Source organism: Prunus avium, chromosome 5 (assembly GCF_965620075.1).
Source record: "Prunus avium chromosome 5, drPruAviu1.hap1.1, whole genome shotgun sequence".
NCBI lineage: Eukaryota > Viridiplantae > Streptophyta > Magnoliopsida > Rosales > Rosaceae > Prunus > Prunus avium.
In genome coordinates this window covers 27,057,702-27,071,360 of record NC_142288.1, presented here as the reverse complement: position 1 = coordinate 27,071,360, position 13,659 = coordinate 27,057,702, and the positions used below count along the sequence as shown (strand labels likewise).

At 37.3% G+C, this 13,659-nt stretch overlaps 3 protein-coding genes across 4 annotated transcripts; 1 reads left to right on the top strand and 2 right to left on the bottom strand.

Annotated features, from left to right (window-relative positions):
• Positions 1–166: 166 nt before the first annotated feature.
• On the top strand, positions 167–3,389 carry LOC110752059 (serine/threonine-protein phosphatase PP2A catalytic subunit). The gene is made up of 6 exons (XM_021952648.2): positions 167–642; positions 1,607–1,721; positions 2,022–2,130; positions 2,208–2,285; positions 2,807–2,998; positions 3,079–3,389. Exons 1-6 carry the CDS (start codon positions 390–392, stop codon positions 3,250–3,252), a joined length of 921 nt encoding a protein of 306 aa, XP_021808340.1. The 5' UTR covers positions 167–389; the 3' UTR covers positions 3,253–3,389.
• A 366-nt stretch (positions 3,390–3,755) lies between these two features.
• Positions 3,756–6,559, bottom strand: LOC110752058 (putative myosin-binding protein 5). 2 transcript variants are annotated; one of them, XM_021952645.2, is made up of 4 exons: positions 5,526–6,559; positions 4,539–5,369; positions 4,140–4,405; positions 3,756–4,023 (listed from the first exon to the last, which is right to left on the bottom strand). In XM_021952645.2, exons 1-3 carry the CDS (start codon positions 6,289–6,291, stop codon positions 4,182–4,184), a joined length of 1,821 nt encoding a protein of 606 aa, XP_021808337.1. In that variant the 5' UTR covers positions 6,292–6,559; the 3' UTR covers positions 3,756–4,023; positions 4,140–4,181. The 2 variants fall into 2 exon arrangements, with proteins under 2 accessions (XP_021808337.1, XP_021808339.1); XM_021952647.2 differs by having other exon boundaries at positions 4,539–5,366.
• Positions 6,560–8,933: 2,374 nt separating this feature from the next.
• On the bottom strand, positions 8,934–12,786 carry LOC110752036 (Pre-mRNA cleavage complex II protein family). Its single transcript, XM_021952620.2, has 9 exons — positions 12,471–12,786; positions 12,073–12,170; positions 11,904–11,937; positions 11,420–11,589; positions 10,972–11,155; positions 10,395–10,575; positions 10,079–10,178; positions 9,629–9,756; positions 8,934–9,252 (listed from the first exon to the last, which is right to left on the bottom strand). The coding sequence occupies exons 1-9, from the start codon at positions 12,656–12,658 to the stop codon at positions 9,199–9,201; spliced, it is 1,137 nt and encodes a 378-aa protein (XP_021808312.1). The 5' UTR covers positions 12,659–12,786; the 3' UTR covers positions 8,934–9,198.
• Between the last annotated feature and the right edge of the window lie 873 nt (positions 12,787–13,659).

The following is a 13,659-nucleotide window of genomic DNA, read 5'->3' as shown; positions in this document are numbered from 1 at the left end:
ATTAAGGACCATTAAACCTAAAAACTCCTAATAAAATATAATTTGAAACTGACATAGCGCGTCGAACTCATCTGCCACATAATAATAGTAGCTTTATTGATTTGGATACATCGACATGCCAATGCCACATGAATGTTTCCACATTCATGTTAAGTAAGGTAACTTAATAAATATGCAATCCTACTGCGTATACGAACAATGTGCTCATACCAGTCACCAGCAACAAAAAAATTGAGCTACAGCACCCAATCCTAAATTCTCTCTTCTCAAACCCTAACCCTAATCTCCAACATCTCGCCCCGACGAGATGACCTAGAATCAACTCCATTTCCGGCGAGTTCAGCTCAGACCGTGCCCCAATCAACGAGTAGCGAAGATAATTCACGACGATGCCACCGCACGCCGATCTGGACCGTCAGATTGAGCACTTGATGCAGTGCAAGCCTCTGCCGGAGCCAGAGGTGAAGATACTGTGCGAGCAAGCGAGGGCGATTTTGGTCGAGGAATGGAATGTGCAACCGGTGAAGTGCCCCGTCACGGTTTGCGGAGACATCCATGGCCAGTTCCACGACCTCGTCGAGCTCTTTCGGATCGGCGGCAGTGCCCCCGATACCAATTACCTCTTCATGGGCGACTATGTAGGTCAGTTAGGGCATTATCACTTGGCCTTGTTGTTGTTTAATTTAGTTAATTTGTTTTAGAGAAATTAGCAGTAGATTGATTTTTGGAAAATGCGAAATCTTTAGGAGCATGGACATGTCTTTTCGGTGAAAGTTTTCATTATTGGGTTGAAATGGGTAGGAAGTTTGTTTTTGTTGTTTTTTTTTTTTTGTTTTTGGTCGAAGAAATGGGTAGGAACTAGGAAGTTAGTTAATATGTAAATGTAACAAGGGGCAGGCCGGTGCTTTTTTGTTCTTTACAAAGAGGAGATTTAGCTGGTTATTTATGGAATTCAAGGACTTGGGCAGGTTCTGAGCTGTTGCAGTAGAACATGAGGTTCTTACATTATTATGATAGTTGGTTATAAGCTAGAAATGAACATTAAGTTTTTCTCTGGGAACACCTACTTAGGGATGACTTTTATGTGTGCTCGTGTTGTTAGATTTGACTTGTGTTCGGTCTAAGGGATGGAGCGAAGTAGTCACATGTAATTTTCAACCACACTAGGCTCAATAAGGTCTCTTTAAGTTCCCATGTCTAACCCAGCCATGACTTACATACATTTTTCCAACGCAAGCCTAAAAGTTAGTTTAGATGATTTGACCAAGCATGCCATCTTATCCATTGTATTCACAATTTTTAGTTCATATCTCATTTCTTTGTATCTTTATAGTTCGGATTTATTAAGTAGTGTCTCATCTGAGCAATGAGCACACTATCAATCTTTGAAAGTTGATGAACAAGATTATTAGACATCTTTGTCTGTAAACCTGAAATTGAAAGCCATTTGATTCTCTGACTATGTAGTGGCAAGTAGGATACTAACTTCCTTTTAATGACAAAGATGATTTAATTTCACACAATTTTAGACCGTTCAATCATTTTGTTTGACCAGAAAATGCTTATACAACTTTTGTCAGTAATTCTCTTTTCTTCTTTAATCCAGATCGAGGATACTACTCAGTGGAGACTGTCACACTTCTAGTGGCCCTGAAAGTACGTTACAGAGATAGAATTACAATTCTTAGAGGAAATCATGAGAGCCGGCAAATAACTCAAGTGTAAGGCATTATTCTTTTAAAGTGTTTTCATCCCAAAAGTGAAACCTTACAAGTATTGATAGTGAAGACCAAGTCGTGGAACTCGCTGTTGATCCGAAAGACTTCCCAATTAGTCGTGTAAAAGAAGCCATTTATATGTTGTAGACAGTTTTGCCTTTATCTTTTTCATTATGTTGACAAATACTCCAAGGAAGTTGCTAAATTTCATAGGAGTGATGACACACTAGGGTAAAAGTGTTTTAATTAGTCATTCTGAAATATCAAATCCTGATTTATATCAGTAAACTGTTGCCTTCTCAGGTATGGTTTCTATGATGAGTGTTTGAGGAAATATGGAAATGCTAATGTCTGGAAGCATTTCACTGACCTTTTTGATTATCTTCCGCTCACAGCCTTGATCGAGAGTCAGGTTTGAATTGTATAGATATTATCTTACCCTGTTATCCCCATTATTCTCATTTAACAAGCATTTTCCCCTTCTTTTAGATCTTTTGCTTGCATGGCGGACTCTCCCCCTCTTTAGATACTTTAGACAACATTCGTGCTCTGGACCGGATACAAGAGGTACGCTAAAGTTTTCATCCTCTAACAGTATATTTTTCTTCAGCAAGTCTGTTTTATGTGTGTTACACAAACTGAAAGAAATATATAAGTGAAATGCATGCTCACATTGTTGTCATAATTTATTTTACGCATAGAAGGTCAAAATTGTCTCATTCTCGTTTTTGATCTGCATGGACGGCTCACCTTGGTTGTTGGGTTTGCTTGCCTGTTAACTCTTTATGAAATAGAACCTGAGCGGTCCTGATGTTCCAATATTTAACTCGCTTTATCTGTAAGTTATGCAATATTGGTTTCTTGAGTATATTAACGTAGAGAGAAGTCACCGACAAAGCTTCACTTGAACAGATTGAAGCAGCACATCACTTACTCGGGGGTTGTTTTGAAGTCTTCCATGTTAGACAGTTTTTTCAAGATATACTGGCATAAGCATCTCTTGAATACTGGTGTGGCATTGTCATTTCATGGTGTATGTATATACGATTTTAGTAATTCTAGTCTTCCCCTCATTTGAATGGGAGCAGGTTCCTCATGAAGGTCCGATGTGTGATCTCTTGTGGTCTGACCCGGATGACCGATGTGGGTGGGGAATATCTCCTCGGGGCGCAGGGTATACATTTGGACAAGATATAGCAGCCCAATTTAATCATACTAATGGGCTGAGTCTTATTTCTAGAGCGCACCAGCTTGTGATGGAAGGCTACAATTGGTGCCAGGTTAGTGCATAAGAAGCATAAATACCGTTTCACATTGATGCTTTCAGAGTTCTGTTTCTAATTTTGTTTAATTATTTTAGGAAAAGAATGTTGTCACGGTGTTTAGTGCTCCAAATTACTGCTATCGGTGTGGAAATATGGCTGCAATTCTTGAGATTGGAGAGAATATGGAGCAGAATTTCCTTCAATTTGACCCAGCACCTCGGCAGGTTGAGCCTGATGCAACACGCAGAACTCCAGACTATTTTTTGTAATCCACATAACTTACCACCCATTAGCAATTCTTCTTGTTTCGTATTTCTTTTTGTAGATTTGTCTTACAAAGAAGATGAGTTTTGATGTTTAGTTGAGAAAGAGACAGAAAGAAAACATATTCATTCTTTTGGTTAAAGTGGTTCTGTTGCTTAATTCATGTGATTTATAGGATTATCTCAGTAAGACTTGTGTCTTGTATTAAAAGAGTTGAAAAGAATGACTGGAAACAGCAATAACTAGTTATGTGCTTTATGAGCTGCTTTCAGTTTCAGGTGAAGAAAAAAGAATTATTTCCAGATTCCAATTATGTGTTTCTTTCGTTTTTGTTTTATCCTTTCTCATATTTGCAAAAGTTTGGCTGGCTCTCGTTTTTGATTTTTCCTTTCTCATATTTGCAAAAAGTTGGCTGGCTCTTGTTAATCTACGCATTCCAGACTAGTTGTCTTGATCATCAATGGCAATTTCCGCCTTCTCTCTCTCTTTCCGCTTTTTGGAACAAAAGTTGTGGGAAAGAAAAATTCTATTTAAAAAGACAATATCAGTACAGAAAAAGCATATGCCTTTTGGTTTTGGATCCATGCATGAAGCAACAACTCTAGTGAAAAGAGAAAAACTCTAGTGGACAAGAAACATGTATACTTCAAGGAATTCATCTGTGGAGGTTCGCAAGGCCGTTCGGGTCCTCCGAGGCGGGGTTTGCTCGTCAGCTATGAAGATTTTTGCCTCACCTTTTCTACCTTCTCTGGCATTGCCAACAATATCCTAGCATCCTTGTAAAGTAAATGTTGATAAAATTACAAATTAATTGAAGCTTCAACTTCAAGCTATCTATCTAATCAAAGAGAAGATATCATGTAAAATTGGGAAGAGGATTATAAGCAATTACCATGAGAACTATCAGGATAATCTTTTTTTTTTTTTTTTTTTTTTAAGGTAATCCGCTGTTTTTCTCCGGGGGCATCATGACAAGGTGCCGAAGCTTCTGCAAGTTTTGAGTTATCTCTGTCAAAAGTTGTGTTCCTTCACTATGTTTCTCAAGCGTCTTAGCAGCATATTCTAAGAATCCAGTGTCTGTTTCAAGGGCCTTCACCCTTTCACTAAGATGAGACAATAATGACAATTGCCTTGTTAGAGCAGCTTTGTTTCCATTTCCTGCCATATTGGAAACAGAAATTGGTCTTTTGTTAGAAATGCAAAAGAACATGCTCAAATTCTACTTCAGTGCGTGTGCGTGTGTATAAATGTATGTGCTTGTATGTATGTGTGTGTGTCTGCATATGTTTACCTATCTCATCATCAAGATGATTCAGACCGTCAGAGCCCTGCAAGGAATGGAACCCGTTAGCTGATAAGTTACTTCTCTTATCGAGTTTCTTCATCCGACCCAGGAGGTAGGTTTTCTCCTCTTTCAAAGGTTTCAAAGATTCAGCAAGCGCTCCCTCTACATTCTCCTCCTTTGATGACATGACTTGATCATTGGGTGTGCTCTCCCCATTATGCTCACCATTGTTCAAGCCTTTGACCTCTTCACCAGCCTCATAGCCAAATTCCTTGAGCAATCCATATTTTTCTCTATAAGCCTCTACTTCAGTTTCTATAATCCTGAGCTCTTCCTCTCTCTTTGCAAGCAGATCATATGTTGCTTCCAGGGCTTCCTGGTCATACTCTGCCTGTTCCTCCATCATTCTCTGATATTGTAAGGCCTCCATCTGAACAGCAGCCTTCTCTGCTTGTAGCCGGGTGATCATGGCCATTGCATTGTTTGCTGCTACAGCTGAAGCACTTCTTTCTTCATCCAGCTCCATGTACAAAGCCATCAGCGATTTCCTATCCAACCGGACCTGTCTCTTCAACCGGTGCAAAATGGAATCACAATCGGCATCATTGGGAGTGCTCCCATCGGCAGATTCTAACACAAAGTCGCTACCTTTTTCCAGTGGTGATTTCCTTGAAATCCTCATAGCCACCCTGGGACTATTTGTAGCTGAATCTGTAAGTGGGATCCCAAAAAACCTGTTTCCTTTGCCAAAAACAGGTGTTCTGTTTGCATCATCAGTTAAATCATCACCTTCTGTCAATGATGGCACTGCAGAAGCTTTGGGATCTTCCTTGACTGCTACACAAATTCCATACTCCAAATCAGTTAATGGTTTCCAAAAAAGAAAAAATCATATCGGATTTGGACAGATAAAGCATAAAGCTGCCAGCTTAAAGATACATGTAAAGAACTTAACCAAAAGGAAGCTAGAACAAGGTTTTGCGCTTAACTCACATTGAGAGTCACGATTTGGTGGGTGTGATCCATACTCGTCCTCTGGAAGCTCGGACTCATGATCAGACATAAGTTTGAGTTCTGTGTATCGAATGTGGGGCAAGTCCAAACCACGATTCTCATCGTTTCTCAACGGTGCTCGTGGAGAAGGAGCCGGAGCATGTGCTAATGCGCTGCCATTTTTGCCCTTAGGATAGGCGGAGGAAGTAGAGCTCATCTTCAATGGCACGCCACAACATGAACACGAAACCTGAACAATGCTGCTACTCTTCTCAACCTGCCCTGTTGCCTCCTCCCATGTCCTTGCTGCAGGCACACTCAGCTGAATTTGGTGGTAATCATCCTCAACAAAGCACTCAAGATCCTTATGCAAAATACCAACCAATGACTTGTATGTATCGCAATCAGATTCTTTCTCAGTAGCAAATGAAAGCAGGCATGCCTCACACATCTTTCTTATATCAGACAGCTTCTTGTGGTTGTGGCAATAAGCAAGATATGAAACATCTTTCCGGTGAGCTTCACAAATGGAATCATTGTAATAAAAATCTTGGTCCCTATGAACGAGGATGTGATCGATTCTGGTGCAGAGCCAACATGGGATTCTCAGCTCGAAGAACTTGGCAAATTCATTGGCAGCAAAGGCAAGGAACCCATCAATGAAAAGCAGAATGATTAACGTCCATTCGAGCAAAGCGTAGATCACGAAATGTGGCAACTTTCCCAGCTCTTGTTCGACATAACGAGTAAAGGATCGCTTCGCCATTTTAGTTGTGTTGATTCAACACAGAAACAACCATAAAACCAAGAAATATATGGCCTTTATTTATCCTTATCTGGGTTGCTGCAGCTTTGTTAGGTCTAGATTGTGGAAATGAGAGATGCTATGAAAATGGAGTCAAAGTGCTCAAAGGCTGATGAGATGGAAGATCATGACCTTGGTGGAGCAGACCGTTCCTAGATCATGACCTTTCTCTCTGTGTCTGTGTGCGTCTGTGTAAATGCCTAAACAAGGAGAGGGGCAAACTTTTCCAAATCAAGATTTTAAATTTTGGGTGGTGGAATTTGATTGCCTATACATAGAAAAAGGGCTTTGGACAAAAATGACGGTTCTGAGGCTGAGCCTGTACCTGAAATAACGGTCTATCATGCACTTTCCAACCAACTGGGATTATTCCACCTGATTCAAACCACTATTTGCCACCTTTATTCTTCTTATTTTCATTGTTTAGACTGCAATTTATATTGGGGATATTTTTTGTTTCCTCCAATATTTTACTCAATAAAAACAGAATAACAAATTGTTAAATAAGAACAACAATAATTTATTTTTTAAGGTGTTTAGATTCGTTAGTCAATAGACAATTTGGAACTAGACATGATACCACGCTTTTCATTTCACTTTAAATACAGTTCATATTAATTTTTCATTGTTAGAAATGAAAAAAAAAAAAAAAAAATTTGAAGCGACACAAAATATTAATGTCTAATGTTGTAAAATGATTGTGAATGTTAGGTAGGATGTATTTCATATCAAAAGTGTTTGAGAACATAGCACAAGTTTTGGACCTGCCATGTCAAAGGCTGAGAATTAACTTCATCCCATATGCAGTGAAATTCTATTGTGAGGATGTCATATATGGACTCGTTATGTGGACCTTCATATTAGTCATATGATCATTTCATTAAACTTAATTAAAGTTACTATTCAAATGAATCATGTGACTCATATAAAGTTACGCCCTTACGGCAGAACGATGAGCCTGGGTTAAAAAAGAAAGAGATAACCCAATCTACAACTTTCTATTAAATGGATCGGGCCTATTTATATTTTTTATTTGTTTGGGTTTTTTTTAGGTTCAAACTTTTATTTGTTTGGTTTAGTGACTATCTCAACGTCTCTACTTCTGGATATCCAACCAAGAGGAAAAAGACAGTTTTACTATTTTAAAAAGGGGTGGCACAAAGTTTGTATCACCACTCGTATGAAATTAGAAAATAATTATTCACTAATTAAATTACACTGTTATGATATTATATTGCACAAACTCACATACTTATCCTCTCCTTCTTGCCACATGGAATAAAATATCATTTTCGATTGCCGTTGTGATTGGATGAAATCGAGTACTCCACCTGATATCAACCACCGTTGGTTGGTAGTCTTTCTTCTTCTTCATATCTTTTAAAGTATTGCATATAATGTTCGGAATGTTTTTAGTTTCCTTCAATATTTTACTCAATAAAAATGGTTTTATGAAATTGTGAAATTAGAAAACCAATAATCTATTATTTAAGATCATTGAATTCTTTAGTCAATAATCCGTTTGGAATTAGACACGATACCGTTTTCACCTCACCTTTAAATACAATTCATGTTAAATTTTCATTGTTAGAAAAAATTGAAGACGCAAAATATTAATGTCCAATGTTGTAAAATGAATGATTGTGATTGTTAGGTAGGATGTATTTCATAGTAAAAGTGTTTGAGAAAAATAACACAAGTTTTGGACATTGCATGCATGCGTCAAATCCTGAGAATTAAGAGAAGATAGTTTTTATTTATTATTTTTACATAGAATTCAATGTATCATGATGATTATAATGAGGATATCTTCATGATTATATGATATTTGAGAAGTTTGCCATATTTATAATACAAATAATTTCATTGAAAGAAGGAAATGGTTAATTTATTTTTAAAACTATAAGACTCGAGCCTAATAGAACTTAATATTCTTTTCCATTTATATAAATAGTTGTTTACATTCCAGCATTCCAAAATATCCTCTCATGTGTGCACAAAGTATATCAATTTCCTCATTAAGTTGTATCAATGGATCAGCATTTTCATGACAATAGAGTTAAGCCACTGATTTGAACGACTTAGCATTTGTGTTCCAGAAGAATTTTTGTCTATCCCAAGCCTTGGGCCGTATTTCGAATTTCAAAATGTTCAGGGTCTTAACTATGCTTAAGAAAATTGGTATGACAATAAATAAAACAAAAATTTAATGAAGATTATGAAGGGTTATATTTGGTGCTCTAAAGCACTGCTCCTTTTACCATACGTAGCTTCTACTTCAAACATAGCTCCACCAAGACATTGGACATACAAAACATTCAGCAGGTCGTTTGTTTATAAGTGTCATCTAGGAAACTTAGCTTCTAGCTCGGCATTTACACCGCCAATCTGTATCACCCAATAATTTGCTAACCAAGTGGTACAGAAAAGTCCGACCACTGGAGCATCTGCCAATTTCAGAGTAAGTCCATGATTCAACAATGCAATTCAAACCATTCCATGAACCATAAAAACTGAAAATGCAGTTCTGCGACTCAAAGCAACAAAAATTGCTTCACCACAAAAACGAGAAAGAGATTCGCCAAGTTATTGACTAAGGCAGGTCAAGTAATATGTGTTCTTTTAGATATGCGTAAGAGCTTCAACAAAAATGTAATTTTGTTACAACAATTGGCTTAATTGTGCAATCACCACTGCCCAATAGTATAAACATAATACCCTTGATATTTTCTTTACGATCAAATCCAAGTGTAATTACATAAAACAGGGGGCTGCCACATTGCTTGCCCATCTCTTGAACAGCAGGAAACTACTTAGCTTAATGACTGCAAACGAGGTCATTTGAAACCCAAGCAACTGTGGATGAGCTTAGCTTGCAGACAAAACATTCGCAGACATATAAGGTGATATGCACCCCTGGACCTGAAAATTCGGTCCATTCAATAAGAAGAACAGATCAATATTAATGAATCTTGCTTTACAGAGATTTATTTAACAGAAAGAACACTCAATAGTATTGGATGAGATAGAAATATATATGTTAGCTGAGCAACATTCCAGTTATTCTGTTTCATTTACTGTAGCTTGTACGCATCCCATATAACAGTGAGAAACTGATTGATTGACTATCCATGAAACAAGAACATTTCATCACCAACTGTTGTTCCTATAAGATCAGATTGTATTGGGAAAAAGGGCAAGAAATCCAAAATTGTCTTCCACACAAATGCATGCGAGAGACTATGAAAAGGCAGAGAATTGTTCCGAAACATCTATTACATAGGAGGGGTTCAGTTACCTGCAACAAACCAGTAGGAATTTGGATAAAACCTTGCAGAAGAAGATTGACCTTTTCCAGAGTGCCTCTTGGAACAGGTGTTATCACATATACCAAGCCTTTGAATGTGTCAATGCCTCTCACAATTCCTAGATAAAAAAGGCATCAACCAAAATGCATAAGAACCTTAGTTCAAACTGATTGGTTCTACCTATCTATATGTTTCCACATTGCACCAACAATAAAAATCTGGATTTCTCTGATAACATAAACACAAAAAACTAAAGAATGTACTTTACTGCCACCACTAAACCAAATTCTAGAAAAAAATCTTCTTAATTTTCCTGAAAAGTCGCAATTAAAACCCAAGGTTCCCCCACATATTTGAGTCAGAAAATATAAAATTATGAGCAGAGCTATACAGAGAAGATTAAATATAACAAAAAAAAGTGGCAAAGCTGAGTAACCTACCAAGACCAACACACCAAGGTAAATCTTTCGATCCTTCAGAGCTAACTGCCAAGCCAACAATGGTTGCGTTCAAACTATAGAAGATCTCAGAACCTGGGACCTAACATAAATGAACTAAACTATTACAAACCTTAATTGGAAAGATAATGACAATTAACAACAAATCAAAAGCAATGAGGTAGAAAAGCAATCACCACTAAGCACTCCCTCAAAATGTTCTAAAGAACCATACAGAAAACAGAAATAGAATTTAGAATTCAATCACACATGTAAGACACCAAGATTTTAAAATTTCCAGAACCTGCAGGGAACTGACCTGGCAATGCAGATGTCTAATCTTAATGCTAGATATTGGAACTTCATAAGGAGGGTGAGAGGCCAAAGCATGAGCCAGTTCTTTAATAGTAGTAATGTTCAGGTTACTTGAAAAGCACTGTCTGAAATAAGCCATTATTCGTACATCACGCAACAGGCGTGCGTCCTTTTGTACTAGAACCCTGCAACACAATGGAGATTATATGTTACAGAGAAAGCCAGTACATCCATACAATTCCATCTCTTCTAGCAAGCATACGCTACTTACTGAAGGAAAAAAATTATGCAAATGACTGACACTGGATAACTTGATTCAATCAATGATTTTGTTCGAAAGAAGAACTTTCCTAAGTTTAACTAAAAGCAATCGCCTCCTACAAATTCTTTATGAAACATAGAAAAGAAATTTGGCATTTGGTCTAAAACTAATATGAATATTGCAGTATTTAATCAAGCAAGAAAAGAATGCAACAATGCACCGATGGTTCTCAACAGGGGGAAACCAATTATTAAAAATGTACAGATAAGCTGCACCAAATTAAAGTTACCAGGTAATGCTGAGGACATCAAGAACTTACGATCTATTGAAAGAGTCCTGACGAGCTGAATTGATCTCGATTAGATTTAGCATCCCATCATGATCCTCATCTAACCAGAATGCCCCACATGGTAGATTCTTACTCTCAGCAGATATGTTTATTTTAACAACATGGGTAGGGGCCATATACTTCAACATATCCACCAATATATCATAACCAACACCTAGCACACAAGAGGAATGAGGAAATCATATATTATTCATAACCAGACAACAACACTCAGTAAAAGAAGATTCATAAGATAGCCCCTTGGGGCTTGCCTCAAACAGTACATGGCTAGGGTGGAACTTTGGTAAGTCTAGTTCGCATCTACAGGAGAAGGCCAAATAGGAAAGAAAAAAAGTAACAAAAAACAAAATATATGATTGGAAAAATTGTTCGATTGCAATTAAAAGAGAGAAGCAGTTGACCAAGTAAAAGAGCATACCTTTCACCCAGCCAGGAGTATTCACAACAAGAGGCAATCCAACTTTAGAAGGGCTAGCACTCTTGTCAAACAAGCAGTATTCCTTCTGATAGTAATCATATAAAGCAAATATATAATTCAAGTATGTTGTAGGATTCCTCTTCGAAGAAACATCACCGAAGAAAAGACATCTGTGACAAAGAGACAAATTATAAATTTACACTATTCCTCAATTATTCTCAAGCTTCTACACTACTATTCTGAATCCTATAAGGCTTGAACCATCTACTACACCATTCATGAGCTAAATTGAAATCTTTATGGGACACCCTTATTTTTCATTGTTTATTAGTCTAAGCCTTGCTCCTAAAGACAGTCATATTTAGCCCATTAGTATTCATATCCATGCAGTCTCACATAACAAGTATTCTGCAATACATAATAGCAATATTACCACTTCCTCTAACAAGTTAAAAACCTAAACTAGGCAGATAAAAGTTCATACCTCTCCGGTGTCTTCAGATGTGGGATTGTCAAATCTATTTTTAACCAAAACAGGAAAAAGAAAAACTCAATTAGCAACAGAAGCAAAAAAGAACACCTCCTCTAACATGTTTAACAGTTTACAGCGTGAAACAAATTATTCACAAGAAGTGCAAAAAATAAACAATTGCCTGGAGTGACTTCATCTACTACAGTGAGAGATAGAAAACCAGGAGGACTAAACTCAGGTTGACCAACATCTGTATCCAAGTAACCAACTTTTTTATACCTGAAAATAGAAATAGAACCACAAAAAATTAATAGAACATCACTGTAAAAAAATCAATGCAATTATAGAACTCACACAGCCAAAACGTAACAAAACTTCAAATTCAAAACAAACCCATCAAAAAAATGAAAACTTTTTCCAAATTCCACTTCCAAAGTAGAGAGAATTCATAAACTAAGGAGACCCAGTTCAGCTAACATGAAAATAAGCACAAGGAAATCAACGGTTACTTCAAAAACTAATCAGATACGTGAACTTAATCAACGGTTGCAAAGTGGGAAAGGGAACTGAGCAGCCGACCTCTGGAGCAGAATGTTCAGGAGGTAGCGGGAAAAGGTGGATTTTCCGCAGTTTTTGGCGCCACATACTATGGCAATGGGAGGCGGCGAAGTGACTGAGTCGTATGCTATACAGTCTGCGGCCTCGGACCACTCTGGCGGTATGTAAATGTTCGGCGACGGGTTTTCGGGTTCTGAACGTGAAGCCATGCCTCTCTCTCTCTCTCTTCTAGCTTCTTTCTCTCTCTACTGTGTTTTGCTCTGTAGCAGAGGAAGAGCGGCTTGTCGACTGAAACTTATATGCGCTTGGAGGCAAAATTGCAATGGCACATGTTGATTTCATGAATTTGCCAACAAAAAAAGCATTACTTGGTTTGACTGTTTGACCCACCGGGAAAGGAGACGGTTCGGGTTAATATTCGGATTCGGGTTGGTTAACTGGGCGGGACGAAGCCCAAACGGAAACGGAAAAACTACAGCAAAACAACCCAGGCCTGAGCCACACCTTGGGCCTCCTAAGCCAACACCTTACAATTTCTGCTTAAAACAATTCAATATATAATTTCTTTTTCTTGTTTGGCCAAATTACATTTTTGGTTCTTTTTTACTTCTTTACCACTCTGATTCCTGTCATTTTAGGGGTGAGGATGAGATTGAGAGAGAGGATTAGAGGAAATGATGGGGGAGATGAGTAATAAAAGTGAAAACAAAAACTTGAAAGTGAAAACAATTTTAAATAGATTTTAGTTTTTAGTTTTTATTTTAACTTTTGTTACTCCTCCCTCCCATCCTCCCCGCTCTCATCTTTCCCCTCATTCTCATTTTCATTCTCTCTCTATTTTCTCTATACTCTAGCACAAAAAAATAAAAACTAAAAATTAAAATTGAAATAGTTATTAGACGGGCCCTAAATTTTATAGATTTGTTTAATTAGCAATCATGTCCTATATTGTTAAGAAATATGGACAAAAATCTTACCGATTCTGGTTAATTACAAAATGTTTAGGAGAGACAAATGCGTTTGCACATGTAGTGGTTGCATATTATCACGTCGAATTTCATTTATTAATTTGACGAAATTTATGATATGGAATACACCTTGGGTATTCTAGTTTTGCTTATCACCTAATATTTCTTAATTAATTCAAAAGGTGAATTTTTTATTTTTTTTAATCATGTGAGAGATTAATGGTAGTTATTATCATAATAGG